General features: G+C 45.0%; 1 protein-coding gene and 1 non-coding gene across 5 annotated transcripts in view; both read right to left on the bottom strand.

Moving 5' to 3' along the window:
* Positions 1-785: 785 nt before the first annotated feature.
* On the bottom strand, positions 786-926 carry LOC119952514. Its single transcript, XR_005457881.1, has one exon. It is a non-coding gene; the product is annotated as a U4 spliceosomal RNA (small nuclear RNA).
* Positions 927-8670: 7744 nt separating this feature from the next.
* LOC119951693 (zinc finger protein 239-like) overlaps positions 8671-23825 on the bottom strand; it is a 62171-nt gene continuing 47016 nt past the window's right edge. For 3 of the 4 annotated variants that reach the window (XM_038774938.1, XM_038774937.1, XM_038774934.1), the window contains one exon: positions 8671-9810. In XM_038774938.1, the coding sequence (XP_038630866.1) occupies positions 8803-9711 (909 nt within the window). In that variant the 5' untranslated portion in view covers positions 9712-9810 and the 3' untranslated portion in view covers positions 8671-8802. Of the gene's footprint in view, positions 9811-13777; positions 13899-23825 lie in introns of all 4 variants that reach the window. The other variant, XM_038774936.1, reaches the window with a different exon arrangement.

Here is a 23825-nt window from a genome sequence, read left to right as displayed (position 1 = left end):
TAGCCATCAAGCACCAATCCATTGTAATCCTATTGGTGTCAGATTGGACTTTCTGTTTTTATTTCACAGGCATCTGCATATATTTCCTTTTCTTTTCTTATAGTTAAGTTGGTCAAAGGGTATGATAGAATCCCTACAGTGAAGAAGAAGGCCTTTTGGCCCATCGAGTGTGCACACCAACACTTCGAATGAGCACTCTACCCATGTCTACTTCCCCATCCATCCCACCCTAACCCTGTAACCCCTAACCTAACCAACAGTCCCTGAACAATTTAAAATGGCAAATCCACCTAACCCGGGCATCTGTGGACTGTTGGAAGAAACTGAAGCACCCGGAGAAAACCCACACAGACATGAGGTGAAGTACAAACTCCATACAGACAGTGACCCAAGGCCAAAATTGAATCTGGGTTCCTGGGTTCCTAACCACCGTGCCACCCTATTGGTTAGGAGGAATAAGGAGAGTCTAACTACTGATTGGAAAATGGAGACTAAATGAAACTCATTGGCACACAGGAGTACAGGTTCATTAATCAATGAAATTAGCAATGCTGCAACTAAACCCCTCGCTCAGGAAAATGCAACAACGTTTGTAAATATTTGGTGATACAAGAACTACAAAATCAATTTTCATGAATTTTTAAACAGCATTTAGGAATTCTGACAATGACAAAACTCAATTAACACATCCATAAAACATAGAATATTAACTCCTTCAGAGACGGCAGCTTACCTGTTGAATATTCTCCTGATCATCTATTTCTATCTATTTCATGTGTAAACAATCTCCAAAAAGACAACCAAAAATTGTTAAAGTTGACTCTATGGTAAGTCAACAGAGTGGGGTATTGATAAAAGTTTTCAATAAACAATAATCACACCTCAGTTAAACCTAAATGACTACAATACTGCCACTGAGCAAAACTAATGCTGGCTCCCCTGACAAGTGATGTTTGATCAAACCTAAACTCCATTATAGGGGTTAAAATGAATTGATTTCTGTGCATTGCACATTCTTTCCTGGAATTAACTTTGTCAATGTTAAGTTGTTTGCTGAAATACCATCAGCAAATTGAAACTTTATTTATCAGCCAGAATGTTGAAATGAGAAGGGAAGAATGATGGTATTGAAATATTCTAATCTTACCTGTGAATCGTCCTGAAAATAAATAAAACTTTGTCTGCATGGAGCTTGTGTCGGAGCTCCCCAGATAGTCTAAACGACTGTGTTAACTTAACCCAACAGAGCTGGTATTATTCCTCGACCTCTCTGTCTCCATTTCTGGCAATAGATTGACACCCACTATTCATGTTGTCTTGTAAGGAGGGCATCAACTATGAGGAGAGGTTGAATAAACTTGGTTTGTTCTCACTGGAACGAAGGAGGTTGAGGGGTGACCTGATAGAGGTGTACAAAATTATGAGGGGCACAGACAGAGTGGACAGTCAGAGGCTTTTTCCCAGGGTAGAGGGGTCAATTACTCAGGGGCATAGGTTTAAAGTGCGAGGGGCAAGGTTTAGAGGAGATATACGAGGGAAGTTTTTTTACACAGAGGGTAGTGGGTGCCTGGAACTCACTGCCAGAGGTGGTGGAAGCAGGGATGATAGTGACGTTTAAGGGGCATCTTGACAAATACATGAATAGGATGGGAATAGAGGGATATGGACCCCGGAAGTGCGGAAGATTTTATTTTAGACGGGCAGCATGGTTGGCGCAAGCTTGGAGGCCGAAGGCCTGTTCCTGTGCTGTACTTTTCTTTGTTATTTGTTCATTTCGAACCCACTGACTCCCACAGGTACCTCATCTGCAGTTCCTCAAATTTCGATTCTGTCAGCACTCCATCCCGTTCTCCAGGATTCTCCGCCACATCTGTTCTGATGATGACAAGTTCGAAAACAGCTCTTTGGACATGCGTGTCTTTTCTTTGAACTGCGGATTCCCCTGCACTGCAGTCAAGAGGACAGTAAACCCATCTGCCACACCTCTGCCCTCACCCTTTTTCCTCTCTCCTAGAACTATAGCAGGATCCATCTTTTCCTCACATTTCACCCCACCAGTCTTTGTATTCAAAGGATCATTCTCCATCATTTTCACTCCAGCATGATGCCACCACAAAACACATTTTTATCTCACTACTCATTCCAATATACCCTGCTCCACTCTTACATCACCCCCCAACAATCCATCCCCTTCCCCAATGCACCTTCCCATGCAATTGCAGGAGGTGCAACACCTACCCCTTTACCTCCTCTCTCCTCACTGTCCAATACCTCAGGTGAAGTAATTTGGACCACTGTATTAATTTTTCCCGATGGAGTCTCCTTTACATTCGGGGATTTAACTGCAGAGTTGCTGTGCAACTATGCTCAGTCCACAAACACCTTCCTATCACTTGCCACTTCAATTCACAATTTTTATCTCATGCCCACATATCTGTCCTTGGCCTGCTGCAAAGTTCCAGTGAAACCTAAAACAAACTGCAGGAGCAAGACCTCATCTTACAATTGGGCACGCCACAGCACTCTAGACTCAGAATTGAGTTCAACAATTTTAGACTGTGAACATTGCCCTCCACCTTGACCCCTTTTTACTTTTCTTGTTTTTGTTTACTTTGTTGCCCCAACACAACTCCCCCACCCCCCCACCCCCCCTCCCCCGGCCCGTGCCATCCGTTACTTGTTATCTAGCTTTGCTTTCACTGCACAATGACCTTTATTCTCCTCATAACACATTCTGCTATCTTACCTTTGTGCTGTGATCAGCAACTACTTTAGTCCTTAATGCCACCTATGGCACTCCCTTTAGTTTGTGATCAGGATTGGATTTGCATTTATTGTTACGTGTACCGAGGTACAGTGAAAAGCATTGTTCTGTGTACAGTCTAGACAGATTGTTCCAGACATGAAAAAAGAGAACATACGATAGATACACAATGTAAATACATAGGTACGGACATCGGGTGAAGCATACGGAGTGTAGTACCACTCAGTAGAGAAGATGCGTGGAGAGATCAGTTCAGTCCATAAGAGGGTCATTAAGGAGTCTGGTAAAAGTGGGGAAGAAGCTGTTTTTGAATCTGTTAGTGCCTATTCTCCGACATTTGCATCTCCTGACCAATGGAAGAGAGAATAACCCGGGTGGGAGGGGTCTTTGATTATGCTGCCCACTTTCCCAAGGCAGCCTGAGGTGTAGACAGAGTCAATGGATGGGAGGCGGTTTTGCGTGATGAACTGGGCTATGTTCACAACTGTCTGTAGTTTCTTACAGTCTTGGGCCGAGTAGTTGCCATACCAGGCTGTATGGCATCTTTGTCAATCTCTCTTTAGCTCCAACATATCTCTGACCTTCTATTCTGCTCCCCCTTCCCCAGCCCCTTTCCAACTATACAATCCATCACATTTCTCCCCCACTTCAGCTCTGACGGAGTCAAATGGATTCAAAAGGTTAACTCTCTCGGGGCGGTACAGTGGCACGGTGTTTAACACTGCTGCCTCACAGCACTAAAGACCTGGGTTCAATCCTGGTTCCAGGTGTCACTGTGCATGTGGAGTTTGCACATTCTCAGCTTGTCTACATTGATCTCACCCCCACAGCTCCAAGATGGGCAGGGTAGGTGGATTGGCCACACTGAATTGCCCCTTCATTAAAAAAAAATGTTTTTCTCCCCACAGATGCTGCCAGACTTGATGAGTTTATCTATGTTTCTGTGACAGGTACTGGATCTCGTTAGTGAAAACCTCTGCTCTTTATCTGCTTAATCAGGTGAGGTTCAGTCAGAGAAAACTAATCCGCAGTGAGCACTGAAGATTTTGGAAATCTGTTGACACAGCATGTTGGAAATTTTCAGCAGGCCAAACATCCTCTGTAGAGAGGGAAACAGAGTGAATGTTTCAGGTTCCTGACTTTTTATCCAAACAGGAAGAATTTAGAGATTTAATATTTTACAAACGTATAGAGTCGGGAAAAGAGAGGGAGAGAGGAGGAAAGAACAAATGGTCTTAAGACAGGATGTGAGGTTGAGGTGATTAAATGAGAAAGAAGATACTGGAATCCCTGGACATGATGCTAGGCGGAGGAGTGAGAGGAAATTTTGGAAAATGTTGCCAGTTGGCAGGTGGGGAAAACAGAAGGAACCACACCAGGAAACCCAATTTCCAGCTTTGTGAATCTTTAGAAAAGCTTTGGGAACCAGAATCAAGGGAAAATGAAAGGTGAATCCCCTAACTGAGCAGACAGTCAAGGCACCTTTCCCTTCTTTAAGACGCTGGACCATTGACTCTGATGTTATCATGAATTAACTGATCTGAGACATTGAAAGAGTTCTCGTTCCTACACTTCAGGAATTCAACCCTAATATCAGCTTCTGAGCAAACACATTACCAAGCAACAGACAAGACACAAGTCTCAAAAAGACACTGCACTGGTTGCAGAATTGGTTCCCGTGACATGGATGTGTCTGAAGTTGGTGGGATCAGACTGTTCCCATGTATCCACAATGAATGTCCAAGCCTTAATTTTGGAAGAACAAAATTGACAGAGACCAACTGCCATTCTTGTAGTAGCAATTTGAAGTTCTAAGTCACTGAAACCCTGTTATGAATGTGTCAAGATCCATTCAAGTCTTGGCACCTGTGGTGCAATTGGTCCGCGCATTCGCCTGCTGTTTGAGAGGTGACAGAGCCTTCATTGTTTTCTTCCGAACAGCAATTGTTGTCACACAGTTCTGTGATGTAATTTTGTAAATTTAAATCAAAAACGTTATGAGCTCTGCTATTATGCACTGGGTCCCCATATTAGTAACCGTCTTTGTGAAAACAGATGACTGAACAATAAGACCTCCCATGTGCCTTCATCTAACTCATCAGACACTGATGCAGCTTTTGGATCAGTTGTAAATAACCCCTCAATGATTTTCTCTTCACCCACTCCACTGTGAGACAGAGATGAACAGCAGGATTTTAGCCCGCACTATCCAATCGCCCATTGCCAGCAGAAAGCAGTGACTTCAGATTCAATCAGCAGTTTACTGCCCATCCCTGAGGCACAAGATACTCCAACCCAGGTCAAACCTCCCAATACCATGAGCACAGGCTCAGGAAAACGCAGGTAGATTATATCGAAACACAGAAAATAGAAGCAGGAGGAGGCCATTCAGCCCTTTGAGCCCATACTGCCATTAAAAGAACAATACAGCAGAGGAACAGGCCCTTCGGCCTCCAAACCTGTACCTGTCATGAAACCACCCTTTGCCAAAATCCTCAGCACCTCTGGAGTGCTGTATCCCTCTCTACCCATCCTATCCATGTATTTGGCAAGATACCTTTTGAACACCTTCAATGTATCTGTTTCCACAACCTCCCTTGGCAGCATGTTCCAGACTCTCACCACCCTCTGTGCAAAGCACCTGCCTCCAAACTTTGCCCCACAGACCTTAAACCTATGCCCCCTAGTGACTGACCCCTCCACCCTGGGAAAGATTCCTGCCCATCAACTCTATCCATGCCTCTCATAATGTTGTAGACCTCTATCAGGTCGCCCCTCCACCATTCATTATGATCATGGCTGATCATCAAGTTCAATACTCTAATCCCGCCTTCCCCTCATATCCCTTGATCCCTTTCGCCCAAAGAGTTATACAGTATCTTGAAATTACACAACATTTTGGCCTCAACGACCTTCTGTGGTAGCGAATTCCACATTCACCACTCTCTGTGTGAAGGAATTTCTCCTCATCTCAGTCCTAAAATGTTTACACCCTGTCCTCAAACTGTCCTCCAGAACCTCTGGTTCTGGACACCCTCACCATCTGGAACATTCTTTCGGAATCTATCCTGTCTAACTCTGTTAGAATTTTGCAAGTTTCTATGAGATCCCCTCTCACTCTTCTAAACTCCAATGAATATAATTCTAACCGACTTAATCTCTCCTCATATGACAGTCCCGCCATCCCAGGAATCAGCCTGGTAAACCTTTGCTGCACTCCCTCCATAGCAAGAGCATTCTTCCTCAGATAAGGGCACCAAAACTGCACACAATATGACAAGTGTGGTCTCACCAATGCCCTATACAATTGCAGTAAAATATCTCTGTTCCTATATTCAAATCATCTCGCTATGAAGGCCAACATACCATTTGCCTTCTTTACTGCCTGCTGCATCTGCATGCTTACTTTTAGAAACGGATTCACAAGGACACCAAGATCTCACTATCTACCTCTCTCAATTTACACCCATTCAAATAATAATCTGCCTTCCTATTTATGCTACTGGAGCAGGTAACCTCATCTATCCACATTATACTACATTTGCCATGCATGTGCCCACTCACTCAGCCTGTCCAAATCTGGCCGAAGCATCTCTGCATCTTCCTCACAGCTCACCCTCTCACCCAACATTGTATCATCTGCAAATTTGGATATCACGGTCACTAAACCTCCAAGCAGTATTTAACACAATACCTGAGTGAGTCACAAATAAAAGTCGCACCAAATTTCAAAAACTTGTGAAGTTCCTTCCTTTGATTGAAAAACTGTCTGTTATGCACCTGAAAATGAGCACCATGGGATTTGTGTTAAGAAGGGACTTGTTTCCCACCTGTTTGTCTGTGAGGTTTGAAATTCAATTTGAGTTGGATATTGAAGTGAATCTCATTTTAAAATGAAAATACAAAACAGGTAAATATTAAATCCAGGTACAAATCCTGAGGGAAATGGATCACAATATTTGGAAGGAGGTACAGCTAAGAAGTGTAGTTATGTTATAAATGATTGAGTGGAAAGTATTGGATACTTGGGCGTCTAGGAGTAAATTTTCTTTGCTACCATTGCATTCAGGCAGTTATCTCACTGTGATATGAGATGTGGACACAGCATACATGCGTTTCTGGCTAGCTCAGTGGGTAGAGCATGAGATTCTTAATCTCCCGGTTGTGGGTTTAAGCCCCATGTTGAATGCCAATATTTTAAAACTTTGCTGCTTTCCTGAGTGTACTCCAGCTCTCCATTCCTCCAGCAGTGTCACTGCTCAAACTGGGTCTGTCTCCACCCCGCATTGTCATTATTACAGTTGCTGCTTTAAGTAAAAACTTTGAGTAAAAACTGGGAGCGTGAGTGACAAGTTTGTAGATGCGGCTAATTAACAATGAATAACGATACTTTAAAAGTGACAAGTTCCACAAAAAGCTCTCAACCAACAGAACTGTTCAGAGTCACAGAATTAGAATGCCCACTTCTGGAGGGGCTAATAGCAGTGGGTCCATGTCAAACAGGATCCAGATAAGAATAATCCACTTTCCATGATTAGGGGAGAGTACTTGCGAACTCTTCTGAACCTTATTCACATCACAGTGAGCTGAGTCGACATTGGATAGGATGGGTTTGTTTTGAACCGCACGGTGGTTAGCACTGCTGCCTACGGCGCTGAGGACTCGGGTTCGATCCCAGCCCCGGGCCACTGTCTGTGTGGAGTTTCACATTCTCCCTGTCTGCGTGGGTTTCACACCCACAACCCAAAGACATGCAAGTTAGCTGGATTGGCCACATTAAATTACCCCTTAATTAGAAAAAAAATATTGGGTACTCTAAATTTATTTCAAAAAAAGGATGGGTTTGTTTTATGTGGAACAGAAGAGGCTAAAAGCGAGGTATATAAAATGACGAGGAACCAAGATAGAGCAGATAGGGAGGAGCTATTTTCATGAGTAGAGGAACCAATAAACAGGGACATAAATTTAGAAAGAAATAAATCCTCACATTGATATAGCGCCTATCATCACCACGTAATTCCAAAGTGCTTTCCAGATAAGGAAGTCCTTTTGTAATGTCAGAAAAGCAACTACTCTCACAAACAGCAACATCACAATGAGCAGAGAATCTGTTCTTGAGATGTTGCTTGAGGGATAAATATTGGACAGGGAATGGGACCCTGTTTTCTGTTAAAATAATGCGATGAGGTCTTCTATATCTACTTGGTAGGGCAGAGGGGACCTCAGTTTAAAATCTCAAACCAAAGACAGCATCTCCACCAGTGCAGGGCTTCCTCAGTGCTCTGTGGGGGTATTAACCTGGATTGCTGCCCTCAAGTCTTAACAATGGGATTTGACCTCATCCTACCAACATACAAAGTGCGAGCAACATAGTAACAGCAAAATAAACAATTAAATTTAAAGGAATTGATGGCAGGATTAAGGGAGGTGAGGACAGAGGAGACAAAGGACAGGGAGAGCCTTTCATAAGGGAGTAATGTGTTGGAGATATTAGAAAGACTAGACACACTGCGTTTCACACAAAGCTGATTTATTAGACTTCATCCAGAATATTTGCCCCTTTTCCTGGGCTGGAGTACAGTAATGTCAGCAGAAACAAACCCCAATGAACATGGTCCTGGGTGTGATTAACTGCAAAATCCAACTACTGAAGTTATTGGTGAATTTGCTGGTGTCTAAGCAGGTTGGATGACAGAGTGAATCTTTGTGGGTAGCACAGTGCTTAGCACTGATACTTCACAGTGCCAAGGACCTGGGTTCGATTCCCGGTGGCTTGGGTCACCGTCTGTGCGGAGTCTGCACATTCTCCCCGTGTCTGCGTGGGTTTCCTCCAGGTGCTCCGGTTTCCTCCCGCAGTCCAAAGATGCGCAGGTTAGGTGGATTGGCCATGCTAAATTGCCCCTTAGTGTCCAAAAGGTTAGGTGGGGTTATGGGGGTAGGGTGGAGGTGTGGGTGTACATAGGGTGCTCTTTCCAAGGGCTGGTGCAGACTTGATGGGCCGAATGACCTCCTTCTGCACTGTAATTCTCTGATTTCCTCTATGATTTACCATATTTGGAGCAGGTGAACCGTCTCTCCCCAGTGTGAACTTGCTGGTGGACAGTGAGATGAGATGATGTCTTGAATCCATTCCCACAGTGAGAGCAGCTAAATGGTCTGTCGTCAGTATGAACACGTTGATGACGCATCAGCCCCCCAGAACTGGTATAGCACTTCCCACAATCTGGGCATTTAAAAGGTCTCTCGTTATGGTGAACACGTTGATGACGCATCAAACCCCCAGAACGTTTGTAGCACTTCATGCAGTCTGAACACTGAAAAGGTGTTTCGTCAGTGTGAACACGTTGATGGGACATCAGTTCCCCAGAGCTTTTATAGCACTTCCCACAGACCGGACATGGAAAAGGTCTCTCATCAGTGTGAACTCGCTGGTGTCTCATCAGAGTGGATGTGTCTTTGAATCCTTTCCCACACTCAGAGCAGATAAATGGTCTCTCCCCAGTGTGAACTCGCAAATGTTTGGTGAGGTGAGATGATTGCCTGAACCCAGTCCCACAGTGAGAGCATCTGAAAGGTCTCTCATCAGTGTGAACACGTTGATGGGACATCAGTTCCCAGGAGCTTTTAAGGCACTTCCCACAGTCTGAGCATTTGAAAGGCCTCTCCCCAGTATGAATTCGTTGGTGCGTCACCAGTTTGGATAACTGAGTGAATCCCTCTCCACATGTGGAGCAGATGAACGGCCCCTTCCCAGTGTGACTGTGTCGATGAGTTTCAAGCCTTGATGGGGAATTGAATCCCTTCCCGCAGTCTTCACATTTCCATAGTTTCTCCCCAGTGTGGCTCCATTTATGTTTCGACAAGTGATATGACTGGCTAAAGCCTCGTCCACACACCGAACACATGTACGGTTTCTCCCCACTGTGAACAGTATTTTTCCCTTCCATGTTCAAAATTCAGGTTATGATAAATTGAGAAATTTCAGCAGATCCTGGGGTGATGTTAAGTTGGAGTTTCCCGACTGCAAATCGCCTCCTGCTCATACCCTGTGAAATTGATTTAAAACAGAAAAAAGGGAGTTAGAGGGATCCCACAAAAATGCAAAGGCAGGTTGTGAAATTGAGCTGAATGAATCTGGTCATTTGTGGGTCTGGCACTCGGACAACGTGAACATGAAAACTGCTGGATTGTTGTAAAACCCAACTGGTTCACCAAAGTCCTGAGGGGGAGGGAACTTACCATCCAGTCCAGACCTAAACAAGACACTGGGCTCTATGTGAAGAGAGAGAGAGGGGGGGATTGGGAAGAGGGTGGAACAGGAGGAGGGGGCAGAAGGTGAGCAATTTTATGTATGTGCAACTTGAGCAGATCTGTGACAGAATCTCCCAAACCCTCAACCTCTACCAACTGAGAAAGAGCAGGGTAGCAGGTGTATGCGAATGCCATTCCCTCCAAGTCACACACTGTCCTGACATCTAGTTCTTGACGAATATAAATTTCTTCCATTTGAATATTGGGAAACATAAAAAATAGAAGCAGGGGGAGGTCATTCCATCCTTCGAGCCTGCTTTGCCATTCGTTGGATGATCACAGCTGATCATCCAACTCAATAGCCTCTTCCCTCCTTTCCCCAGATCCTTTCGCTGAAGTGTTGTATCAAACTCCTTCTTAAAAATACACTGTTTTTGCCTCAACTACTTTCTGTGGTAGCGAATTCCACAGACTCACCACTTTCCGAGCGAAGAAATTCTCCTAATCTCAGTCCTAAATAGTCTACCCCGTATCATCAGACTGTGACTCCTGGTTGTGGACTCCCCACCATTGGGAACATCCTTCCTGCATCTGCTCCGTCTAATCCTGTTGGACTATATAGGTTTCAATAAGATCCCAACCCACGCTTCTGAACACAAGCAAATATAATCCTAATCAACTCAATCTCTCCTCTTCTATCTCTCGTCCTTCCATGCACTCCCTCCATAGCAAGAGCAACCTTCCTCACATAAGGAGACTAAAACTGCACACGGTATTCCAGGTGTGGTCTCACCAAGGCCCTGTTTAATTGCAGCAGGACATCACTGGTCCTGGACTCAAATTCTCTCACTATGAAGGTCAACATACCATTTGCCTTCTGTTACTACCTGATGCCCCTGCATTCTTACACACAGCGACTGATATGCGAAGCCCCCAAGTCTCATTGCATATTCCCACCTCAGGTTATAGCCATTTTGATGATAATCTGCCTTCCTGTTTTTGCTCCCAAAGTGGTATCCTCAGATTTATCTACATTATATTGCATCTGCCATGCATACACCCACGCACTCAGCTTGTCCAAATCACACTGGAGCATCTCTGCATCCACCTCACAGCTCACTCTCCCACCCAGCATTGTATCATCTGCAAATTTGGGAATATTGCATTTATTTTCCTCATCTAAATCATTAATATGTATTGTGAATAGTTGGGGTCCAAGCACCGATCCTGTGGTCGTGGACTAGCCACTGCCTGACATTTGGAAAAAGACCCTGTTATTTCTACTCTTTGTTCCCTGTCTGCCAACAAGTTTTTTTTATCCATCTCAGTACATGACAACCAATCCCATGTGCCTTAATTTCACACACTAATCTCTTATGTCGGGTGGCCCAGTGGCGCAATGGTTAGCACTGCCGGCTCATTGCACGATGACCCAGATTCAATCCTGGCCCCAGTCACTGCATGTGAGGAGTTTGCACATTCTCCCTGTGTCTACGTAGGTCTGACCCCCACACCCAAAAATGTGCTGGGTAGGTAAATTGGCCAAGGTAAAAATTGTCCCAATTTGGAACATTTAAAAAAATAATAGTAATAATCTCTGATGTGAGACTTTATGTCATGTCTGACAAATCTGTTAGAGTTCTTTGAGGAAGTAACAAGGATGGTAGACAAAGGAGAACCAGTGGACGTGATTTATTTAGATTTCCAGAAGGCCTTTGACAAGGTGCCGCATAGGAGACTGTTAAATAAATTAAAAGTCCATGGTGTTAAGGGTAAGATCCTGCCATGTATAGAAGATTGGCTGACTGGCAGAAGGCAGAGAATGGGGATAAAGGGGTATTTTTCAGGATGGCAGCTGGTGACTAGTCGTGTGCCTCAGGGGTCGGTGCTGGGAACACAAATTTCACAATATACATTAATGATCTGGAAGAAGGAACTGAAGGCACTGTTGCTAAATTTGCAGATGATACAAAGATCTGTAGAGGGACAGGTAGTATTAAGGAAGCAGGCAGGCTGCAGAAGGACTTGGACAGGCTAGGAGAGTGAGCAAAGAAGTGGCAGATGGAAAACAATGTGGAAAAGTGTGAGGTTATGCACTCTGGAAGGAGAAATGGAGGCACAGACTGTTTTCTAAATGGGGAGATGCTTAATAAATCAGAAGCACCACGGGACTTGGGAGTCCTTGTTCATGATTCTCTTCAGGTTAATATGCAGGTTCAGTCAGCAGCTAGGAAGGTAAATGCAATGTTAGCATTCATGTCGAGAGGGCTAGAATACAACATAGAACATTACAGCGCAGTACATGCCCTTCGGTCCTCGATGTTGCGCCGTCCTGTGAAACCCCTCAAAAGTCCCTCTACACAAGACCAGGGATGTACTCCTAAGGTTATACAAGGCTCTGGTCAGACCCCATTTGGAGTATTGTGAGCAGAGTTTTGTGTCCCGTATCTAAGAAAGGATGTGCTAGCCTTGGAAAGGGTCCAGAGGAGGTTCACAAGAATAATCCCTGTACTGAAGACCTTGTTGTATGAGGAAAGGTTGAGGACTCTGGGTCTGTACTCGTTTGAGTTTAGAAGAATGAGGAGAGAATCTTATTGAAACTTACAGGATGCTGCGAGGCCTGGATAGAGTGGACGCGGAGAGGATGTTCCCACTTGTGGGAAAAACTAGAAGCAGAGGACATAGTCTCAGACTAAAGGGACGATGATTTAAAACAGAGATGAGGAGGAATTTCTTCAGCCAGAGGGTGCTGAATCTGTGGAAATCTTTGCCACAGAGGGCTGTGGAGGCCAAATCTCAGTGTCTTGAAGACAGAGATAGATAGGTTCTAGATTAATAAGGGGATCTGGGGTTATGGGGAGAAGGCAGGAGAATGGGTATGAGAAAAATATCAACCATGATTGAATGAATGGCGGAGCTGACTCGATGGGCGGAGTGGCCTAATTCTGCTCCTGTGTCTTATGATCTTATCAAAGGTCTTTTGAATGTCTAGATAAACTACATCCACTTGCTCGTAGTACTCCACAGGAGGCAGGAGTTCCGTCACCACACCAATATTTATTTACAATAACGATATTACAGGAGCAGCTACAAACAGTGCTGCTAGCAGTCCAGTCAACTTAAGACTGGCTCACAAAGCCTACACAGGTGCTTATATGGGCCCCCTCAATTGAGGGGGCTCATTGAGGGAGCTCATACTCCATTGGCCAACCAATAAAGCCAATTGGAGTTCATTACACATCTCAAAGAATTCTTGTAGATTTGTCAAGCATGATTTCGCTTCCGTAAATCCATGCTGTCTCTGTCCGGTTCTGCCACAGGTTTCCAAATGCTTGTCTATTAAATCTTTTATCAAGGTCTCTATAATTTTCCGCACTGCCAATGCCAGACTCACTAGTCCATAAATCCATGCTTCCTTTTGACTTCCCTTTTTAAATAGTGGGATTACTTTCCAGAGTCCACTGAAGATGACTGTTAGTAATGCATTATTCTTTCTCAGGCCACTATTTCTTGGATGTGGGCTATCGGGCTGTGGGGATGTGTATTGCCATTCAACCCAATCAATTTCTCCAACACCATTTCCCTACTAATACTGATTTTTTTTTCAGTTCATCCCTCTCACTAAATCCTGTATTCTCCAACATTTCTGCTAAGTGATTGATGTCCTCCTTTCTGAAGGCAAAAACGAAAGTATGTATTTAGTTGGTCAGCAAATTCTTGGTTCCCCATTATAAATTCCCGCTTCTGATATAAGGGCCTTACCTTTGTCTTCACCAATCGCTTTCTTTTGTAATGAATATAGATCATTGTTATATATGGTATGATAATCTTTAGGAGGAATATTTTTTGAAATCCTGGTTTAACCTACAGGCAGGCGGTGTGTCTGCAAAAGATGTAATACAAGTGTCGTAAAAGAACGATAATAATTGATTCTGACCATTCATTTGATTCCCAATATAGGGCTAATGGAATCTTTAAAAAAGAAGGGTCTCTCAGATTAGATAATTTGAGACAGTGTGTTTAGTTTCACGTAAGATGATCATGAAATCTGAATGGAAGAGAGATTATGTAATTAATGGGTAGAGCCTGGGCTGCAGCAAGCAGTTGAGAAATAGGATTTGAAGTCTAAAATCTAACGGCACAGAAGGCTTTGCTGGCTGTTCTTGAAAGTCTTGTTCTCTCCACGAAATCCCTCCAAGAAATCTCTACACAGAGGACAGCTGTTTGATAACTTTATTAACAAGAGGCTTTTGGGCTGTAATGGAATTTGCTTATTGGAGATAGAGAAGATATTACGGTATAAGTTAGTAGTTAAAGTGTTTCCTGACTTCCGGTGGCGGCCACAAAACGAGAGTTCGCACATAAGGTGGCTGGCTCCTGCTTGAGGACTTGATTTTTGGCCCTTTTTTCCCCATTTAGCAGGTGCTGTGCAGGTGAAAAAGTGATCCAGTGGAAGAGTTGGATTCCTCCTCCAGTGTGGAATGTCCAAAGGTTATCAAACGAGGAGTATGTCAAGTAGAGCGTTCTCTTCAGGTTCAGGGGACATGCATGGCGCAGGAGGTAAAAACCTGGTGGAGGGACCTGTGGCACCATTGCCTGCTCAGTGGACGACCCACAAGTTGGTAGAGTTCCCGATGGGAGAGTTTAAAAGGCAGAGGGAGGCGGTTATGGACGATTTGGCAAAAGCCAGATTTAGGCAGCTCTAGAAAGGGTGGAACAACGGTTGGAAGCACAGAATTTGTCTATCCAGAAGGTGGAGCAGATAGTCTCAGATCATGAGGATCAGACTGCCTTCTCAGAAGCAGAGGTGATGATGATGACGGTGGGCGGGCAAAAAATAGAGAATCACTCCAGGTGACAAACCGGAGGATCATTGGGCTGTCCGAGGGCAGAGAAGGAGCGAAGGCCATAGTGTATGTGGCAAAGATGTTCAGGCATCTGGTAGCGGAGGGGGTCTTTGCACTCCCTCCTGAAGCGGACCGGGCTCATCACCATTGAGGAAGAAGCCCAGATCCAGGGAGCTGCCAAGGGCAATCATTGTCCAACTCCACAGGTATTTAGACAAAATAACGATCCTGAGGTGGGAAAAGTTGACTTGAGAGTGCAAGTGGGAAGGCCACACCGTTAAAATTTACCAGGATCTGGGAGCGGAACTGGTGAAAAGGAGGGCCGGGTTTAATAAGGCCAGGTTGGCTCTTTTTAGTGGCAAGATGAAATACGAAATGATGTACCAGGCCAGCCTGTGGTTCACGTGTGGGGGCAGAGACCATTATTTTGACACACTGGAGGAAGTGAACAACATTATCAAAGAGCATAAACTGCGGGACATTTCAAAGTATTGATGCAGGTTTGCATGCGTATTTTGTTTTCACTGGATTTTCCTGTTATATTTCATAGTTCTGTAATATCTGTTGCCCTGCATTTAGGGTACGCGTTTTAAAGCAATTGTTGGGAATGGTTGGGAAAGTGGGGGGGCATGGAGGAATGGGTATGGGGATGGATTGTTGAGGTGTACAAGATTAGAATCAGGCTGGGGGGGGGGGGGGGGGGGGGGGGGGGCTGTGCGAGGGATTTTAAAAAATATACCCTGCTGGCCAAAATGCTGGTTAACAGAAATGGAACTGTTCAGGTTTATTGAGCAGATGGAAGGTGCAGATCCATGGAGATTTAGATACCTGAGCGAGAAGGAATTCTTCTTTTTTTCACATGTGCACCGGGTTTACTCACACATTGACTTTTTTGTAATTGTTCAGTTGCTGCTCCCTGGGGTGATAGGGTCGGCATATTCGGCAATTGTCATATCCGACCAACCTCTGCACTATCTGGATTTGTGTTGGAGAGTGGTTGCACCCAGCGACCACTGTGGAGGTTGGATGTGGCACGTTGGTGGATAAGGGAACATGTGAGAGGATAGCCGCTGCTATCGGGACGTACATGGTGTTTAATATGAGTGAGTGGTCTCACCTTCCACGTTCTGGGAGGGGTTAAAGGCGGTGATGGGGGTAGCTGATCTCGATTCAGGCTCACAGGGATGAGGCAGGAAGGATAGAAACACAGGTTGGTACAGGCTATTCTGGTGGTGGACCAGCAATACATTACTACCCCGCAGAAGTTACTGACGGAAATAAATAATCTGATCTGATCTTTATTATTGTCATAAATAGGCTTACATTAACACTGCAATGAAGTTACTGTGAAAATCCACTAGTCGCCACATTACGGTGCCTGTTCGGGTACACTGAGGGGGAATTCAGAATGTCCAATTCACCTAACAACCACGTCTTTCGGGACTTGTGGAAGGAAACCAGAGCACCCAGAGGATACACCGCAGACACGGGGATAACATGCAGACTCCGCACAGGCAGTAACCCAAGCCAGGAATCGAATGCCGGACCCTGGCGCTGTGAAGCAACAATGTTAACCACTGTACTACTTTGCGGCTCAAGGAAGAAGCTCCAGTTGGAGGTCAAATTGGTATCGACAGGAAAAGCGGTTGGGTAGTTTCGCATGTGAGAGGGGCATTCTCTGGGCTTAGGGAGAAGGCCGGTAGCCTATATGGGCAGCACGGTAGCACAAGTGGATAGCACTGTGGCTTCACAGCGCCAGGGTCCCAGGTTCGATTCCCCGCTGGGTTACTGTCTGTGTGGAGTTTGCACGTTCTCCCCGTGTCTGCGTAGGTTTCCTCCCACAGTCCAAAGACGTGCAGGATATGTGGACTGGCCATGATAAATTGCCCTTAGTGACCGAAAAGGTTAGGAGGGGTTATTGGGTTACTGGGGTAGGGCGGAAGTGAGGGCTTAAGTGGGTCGGTGCAGACTCGGATGTGCCGAATGGCCTCCTTCTGCACTGTATGTTCTATGTTTTATAGGTACACCAGTTGAGATGGCAGGCAGCCTCTCGCAGGATAGTGCAAATTAAGGACCCGTGGGGAGAAGTGGTTTCTGATCCAGGAGAGGTAAATGGAGTGTTTGACATCTTTTACACGCGGGCTGTGCTATCCTGAGCCCACAGAGAAAGGCTGTGATATGATACACAATTCTTCTCTTTAATAAATTTAGAGCACCCAATTCTTTTTTTCCAATTATTGCCAATTTAGCGCCAATTCACCAACTGCACATTTTTTTGTGTTGTGGGGGTAACACCAAAGCAGATATGAGGACAATGTGCAAACTCCACATAGACCATGACCAGGGGCCGGCATCGAACCCAGGTCTTTGGCGCAATGAGGCAACAGTGCTAACCACTGCACGCCACACTGCCCGATATGATACAATTCCTGGATTTCCTGGTGGTGGAGAGAGAGAAATTGCAGCGGCATGAGGCTCCGATCAGGCTGGAGGAAATTATGAGATGCACTGGTTCTATGCAATCTGGGAAAGCTCCTGGCCCAGATTCCCAGTGGAATTTTATGAAATACTTGTGACTGTGCTGGGGCCACATCTAGTGGAGATGTTCAATAATTCATTATCCCAGGACTGCTGCTGACCACATTGATGCAGGCTTCGAGCTCTCTAATCCTGAAGATAAATAAGGATCCAGAGGAGTTTGGGTCATATGGCCATATCTCCGTTGAATGTCGATGAAAAGTTATTGGCAAAGCTGCTTTCAACTCGCTTTGAGGAATGTCTGCCAGTTACAGTACCCGAGGATCAGATGGGTTTTGTGAAGGGTTGACAATTGTTGACCAATATAAGATTGAATGTGGCGATGTGAGCCCCATCGGGTTTGGAGCCAGAGGTTATAATCTCCATGGACTCAGAGAAAGATGTAGAATGGGAGCATCACTTTGAGATACTGGGGTGGTTTGGGTTTGGACCGAGGTTCATAACATGGATCAGATTGTTGTATAAGGCCCACACTGCGAGCGTTTGTACCAATGCATTAAGCTTGGTGTACTAGTATGCCGGCAGGGTAGAGCACTGGCTTCAGCTACCGATATGGCCCGGAGAATTGTCGGGTCCGTGAACGCACATGCGCACGGCGGCAGTCTGCATCGGCAGCGCCATGCTACATGACGGATGCCATTCACGGACCCGTCCTGCAGTGCCCCAGCTTTGGCCGGCTCGTACGCCTCGGACCAACCCCCCACAGTGCCCCCAGCCCCTAATAAAGTCCCCCCTGCCCGTGGATCGGCCCTCCCCCGACTGTGGCAGCGCTGGACTGAGTCCACACATGACCAACACCGTCGGGACCTCAGCCGGTCGGCGGCAGAGCTTCGGAGGGAGGGCCTCAGGCAATGTCCTGACGCCGTCGATACGTGGCACGGTGTACTCAAAGAGTGAGCCGCTTTGGAGGGGGCAGAGCATCGCAAAAGCAGCACCGCCCCTGATTTGGTTGAAAACTGTGATTATCCGGCCAATCGCCGAACACGATTCCGGTGCCGGCGACTGGAGAATCCAGCCCCCTGTCTCTAGTGTGGAAAGATTATGCAGGTATTAGGTTTGGCTCTTTTTCCGGTTATAAACTCAATGTGGGAAGAGTGAGGTGTTCCCGGTGAACCCTCAGCGACAGGGTGTGGGTCTGGGAATTGCCATTTTGGCTGGCCAGGTTGAGTTTTAGATATTTGCAAATACAGATAGCTAACGATTGGGCATTGCTGCACAGGCTGAATCTGGCCTGCCTGGGAGAAGGGGTGAAGGGGAATTTGAAAAGTTGGAACCCTCTCCCATTATCGTTGGCGGGAAGGATTCAAACAGTGAAAATGGTGGTCCTTCCAAATTTCTCATTTATATTCCAGAGTCCCCAATCTTTCAACCTCAATTTTTTTTGTTAAGATTAACAAGCTGATATCAAACTTCATATGGGCGGCCAAGACACCTCTGGTTCTGAGAGCGTTTTTGCAAAGAAATAGGTAGTCCAGGGTTGGCTTGCCCCATCTGATGAATTACTACTGAGTGGTAAATATCGAGACGGTTCGGAAATGGGGCATGGAGGAAAAGCCGGTTTGGGGGCTGATGGAGGCAGCTTCCTGTACAGGGCCATGTTTAAGCACATTGGTGAAGGCTCCTCTTCCTGACTCACAGGCCAGGTACTCTATGAACCCAGTGGTAGTAGCCTCGTTAAGAGATTGGAACAAGTTTAGGCAAAATTTTAAGCTGGTGTCGATGTGGTTCAGGGTGTCGATATGTGGGAACCATAGACTTAACTCACCTACAAGGTCTGGGAGCGGCAGGGGGTAGAGAGGTTTAGGAATTTATTTGTGGAGGGTTTGTGGGCCTGGAGGAACTGGTGGAAAAGTTTCAGCTTCCGGGGGGGAAGTGGGTCTGATATTTACAGGTGAGGATCTTTGTTCGGAAGGAGGTCTCTAATTTTCCTTGGTTGCAGCCCTCTCACTAATGGATAAAGTTGTACGTTGGATGAGATAGGGAAGTGAAAGGTCTCATATCTATAGGCATTTGAGGGAGAGGGCTTCTTTGGGGGACATAAAGAACAAATGGGGGGGGGGAAAAGAGTAGGACAGTGCATTGGGGGGGGGGGGGGGGTGCATGTGGAGCGAGGCCCCACATTGGGTAAATTCTACTTCCTCGCGTGCGAGACACCTGATCCAGTTTAAAATAGTGCATAGTGTGCACATGACTAGGACATGCATTAGTGGGTTCTTTCCCAAGGTTAAGAGCAGATGAAATGAAAATGAAAATCGCTTATTGTCACGAGTAGGCTTCAATGAAGTTACTGTGAAAAGCCCCTAGTCGCCACATTCCGGCGCCTGTCCGGGGAGGCTGGTACGGGAATCGAACCGTGCTGCTGGCCTGCTTTGTCTGCTTTCAAAGCCAGCGATTTAGCTTGGTGAGCTAAACCAGCCCCTGAAATGAAAATCGCTTATTGTCACGAGTAGGCTTCAAACGAAGTTACTGTGAAAAGCCCCTAGTCGCCACATTCCGGCGCCTGTTCGGGGAACAGATGCACGCGTTGTTCAAGAGGGCCAGAGAAACACTCGCACATGTTTTGGTCCTACACTAAATTAGGGAAGTTCTGGGAGTCCTTTTGTGAGGCCATGTCAGAGATTTGGGGGGCAAAGGTGGCTCCGGGCCCGTGGGTGCCGATATTTGAGGTATCGGATGAGCCGGAGCTGCAAGAGGGGAGGAGGACTGATGTATTGGCCTTTGCCTCCCTGATCGCCCGGAGGATTCTGCTATGGTGGCAGGCACCGGAGCCGCCTCTGGTGACTACTTGGGTGGGAAATCTATCAGAGTTTTTGCATCTGCAGAAAATAAAGCACGCCACTAGGGGGTCAGAGGAGAGGATCCATTCGAGGCAGAAGCTGTTTATCTCCTTCTTTTGATTGACTGATATTTATTGTCATATGTACCAAAGTACAGTGAAAGTATTTTTCTGCAGACAAGGGAATGTAAACAGTACGTACATAGTAGACAAAAGAATAATCGACAGAGTACATTGACAATGGTCCATCAACAAATAGAGATTGGTTACATAATAGAGATTGGTTTATTCTTTAAGAATTAGTAGTCATTAGCAATAATCAGGGTGCGGCATATGGGGTGGGTTGTTTGTTTATTATAAAAATTGTAGAAAATTGAATGATTGTTTAAATTGTGAAATGGAGAAAAAAAATAAGTGTTTCCTTTTATTGTTAAGAATTGTTCAACTGTAAGCTGTTTGCTTTGATGTTAATTTCGATGGTGTTAATTATAAAGTTTGTTTTAATAGAAGTGAAGTCACTCTTGGGGTGACGTATCCTTCCCTCACAGTTTTACAAATTGAAAAATTGTTGTGTTTTATCATCCAGTTTCCGAAAAGATATTGGGATCTGGTCCGATACCGCAACACTTTTTACATACTGAGAAAAACTTTTACAATCAGTTTTTATATTCCCCGTGATAGAAATCTAGTTTTAATATACAAGTCTAAAAGGAAGAAATGCTTAAAAATCAAAACGGTTTTTTTAAAGTGATTTTGGATCAAAGTCGTTTGCTAAGGTCACACAGTTCAAACAAACAGGCAGTGAAAACTGCTGAATAGCATGAGAATGATCAGATTAAAACTCCAGACACATTGGTCAGTGTATGAATCTGGGCAAAGTTCTTAGTCATGAGAACTGATAAAGTGTGGAGGGAATGAGAGGTTACAGTCACCCCATACTAAAAATCTGATGGACAGCCATTTCTATCGAATAAAATGAATTATAATTATTATGACTCAATCATAGACATAAAGGGGACAGAACATTGGCAATAGCAATTACCTTAAAAATAGGTGCCGAATTTGAGCAAATTATTCAGGAATGATCTTACTTCCTGTCTTTAACTATTTTCTGCCTTTAACTATTTCCTGCGCTTCGCTCTGAAAGCTGCCATTTTGTCTATTTTCAACTTCTCTGTATTGTGTATTTTAATTTGAAGAAATCATCAAGAATTGTAATTTGTATTGAATTTGACTCAGCAATCTGTATTTGCCTGGACAAAACAAACTTTTCAAAACACTGTATTTGCAAGCAAACTGACTTGATCAAGAGACATCTGAAAACTGACTGAATAAAGCTTGAAATTTACTTCAGGCATGAAGCTCTGTCGAGTAATATATCGTGCGGCGATCTATCACCCCGCAAGCTAACCGTTATACTCTATTTTCCCCTTCTTAACCAACCAATCCCTTGGTCATCCTTTGCTGAATTCTAGACTGCTCCTGATCCTCAGGTTCTCTGTTTTTTGCTGACCAATTTGTATCCCTCTTCCTTGGATCTCATCCTATTGCTAATTTCCTTTGTAAGCTATGGTTTTGGCACCTTTCCCTTTGTGCCAGGCAGGAATAAACAATTGTTGCAGTTCATCCTTGCACATTTGAATGTTTGCCATTGTCTATCCATTGTCATCCCTTTAAGTAACGTTTCCTAATCCATCATAGCCAACTCGCGCCTCATACCATTTATTTTATTAAGGTTCAAGACCCAAATCTCAGAATCAACTACATCTCTTTCCACCTTGATGAAGAATTCTATCATATTATGGTTGCTTATCCGAGGGATCTCACAAAACTAGATAGCCAATTATTCCTTTCTCAGTGCAAAACATGCAGTCTAGGATGACGTGTTCTCCAGTTAATTCCTCAGTGTATTGATCCAGAAAATCATCCATTATGCACTCCAAGAATTCCTACTCTACAGTATTGTTACTAATTTGATTTGCCCAATCTATATACAGATTAAAGTCACCCATAATTCTAGATGTTCCTTTATTGTACGCGTCTCTAATTTCCTGTTTAATGCCATTCCCAACATCACCACTACAGTTTGGGTTCCATATTCAACCCCCAGTAATGTCATTTTGCCCCATGATGTTTCTCAGCTATACACATACAGATTTAACACCGTCTGAGCTGATATCTTTCCTCACTATTGCATTAATTTCCTCTTTAACTAGCAAAGCAACTCCACTGCCTTTTCCTTTTTCTCTATCCTTCCTAAATACTGAATATCCCTGGATATTCAGTTCCCATCCCTAGTTATCCTTCAACTATAATCTCGACTATATCGTGACGTTTATACCTATTTGTGCGATTAATTCATTCACTTTATTGCAAGTGCTCTTCGCATTAATGCACAATGCTAAGGCTTGTGTTATTAAAGTTACTTGTCCTATTCCTACTATTTTCACCGAGGGCCTGTTTGTTTCTGGCCCTTGCTTATCACTTTTCTTATTCCCCTTTCTGTCTTTAGCTCTGGTCCTTGATTCCCTCTTCTCTGACTCCTTGCATAGGTTCCCATCCCCCTGCCGCTTTAGTTTAAACCCTCCCCGGCCACTTCAGCAAATACTCCCTGGAGGACGTCCGTCCTGCTCCTATCCACATGTACCCTGTCCAATCTGTACTGGTCCGACCTCCTCCAAATCCGATGCGAACGTCCCCGGAATCTGAAACCCTCGCACCACCTCTTCAGTCACGTATTCATCTGATATAACCTATTTCGACTCTGTCGAGCACGTGCTACTAGCAGTAATCCTGAAATCACTACCTTTGAGATCCGACTTTTCAACTTACTTCCGAACTCCCTATATTCTGTTGTTAGGATATCATCCCTTTATAGCCACAAGTGGGATAGCTCCGACAGGAAAGTGATGCGGAAGGGATAGAGTGAAAGGTTCTCCCCAAGATTGATATGTCTATTGGCTACCAGACCCGGCAAAAAAACAGTCAAAGACCTGGCCAAGGAATTGGAAGGGGACCTGTGGTTCAGCAACAGTTGCGAAAAGGACGCAGGGGAAGGGTCGGCGCCAGTGCGAAAGGTCCAGATGAAACTGTTGACGGCCTTCATCAAAGACGAATTTTAACAGCAGAGGAAGGAGATAGAACATAGAATAGTACAGCACAGAACAGGCCCTTCGGCCCTCGATGTTGTGCCGAGCAATGATCACCCTACTCAAACCCACGTATCCACCTTATACCCGTAACCCAACAACCCCCCCTTAACCTTACTTTTTAGGACACTACGGGCAATTTAGCATGGCCAATCCACCTAACCCGCATATCTTTGGACTGTGGGAGGAAACCAGAGCACCCGGAGGAAACCCACGCACACACGGGGAGGACGTGCAGACTCCGCACAGACAGTGACCCAACCGGGAACCGAACCTGGGACCCTGGAGCTGTGAAGCATTTATGCTAACCACCATGCTGCCCATGTAGGGATGTAGGGAACGTGATTGAAGGTCATTGAGGGAGCAGTAGGATCTCTTTGAGGATCGATGGACTGAGTGGAGAAGTGCCTTGGGAGCGATTCTGGATCTGGACATGCAGTAATTGATTATGGGTGGACATTTTAATTGCGTGATGGAACCAAGCGTGGACAGGTCGAGTC

The sequence above is a fragment of the Scyliorhinus canicula genome, chromosome 17 (assembly GCF_902713615.1).
Source record: "Scyliorhinus canicula chromosome 17, sScyCan1.1, whole genome shotgun sequence".
Classification (NCBI taxonomy): domain Eukaryota; kingdom Metazoa; phylum Chordata; class Chondrichthyes; order Carcharhiniformes; family Scyliorhinidae; genus Scyliorhinus; species Scyliorhinus canicula.
This window is presented reverse-complemented; position numbering and strand designations above follow the sequence as displayed.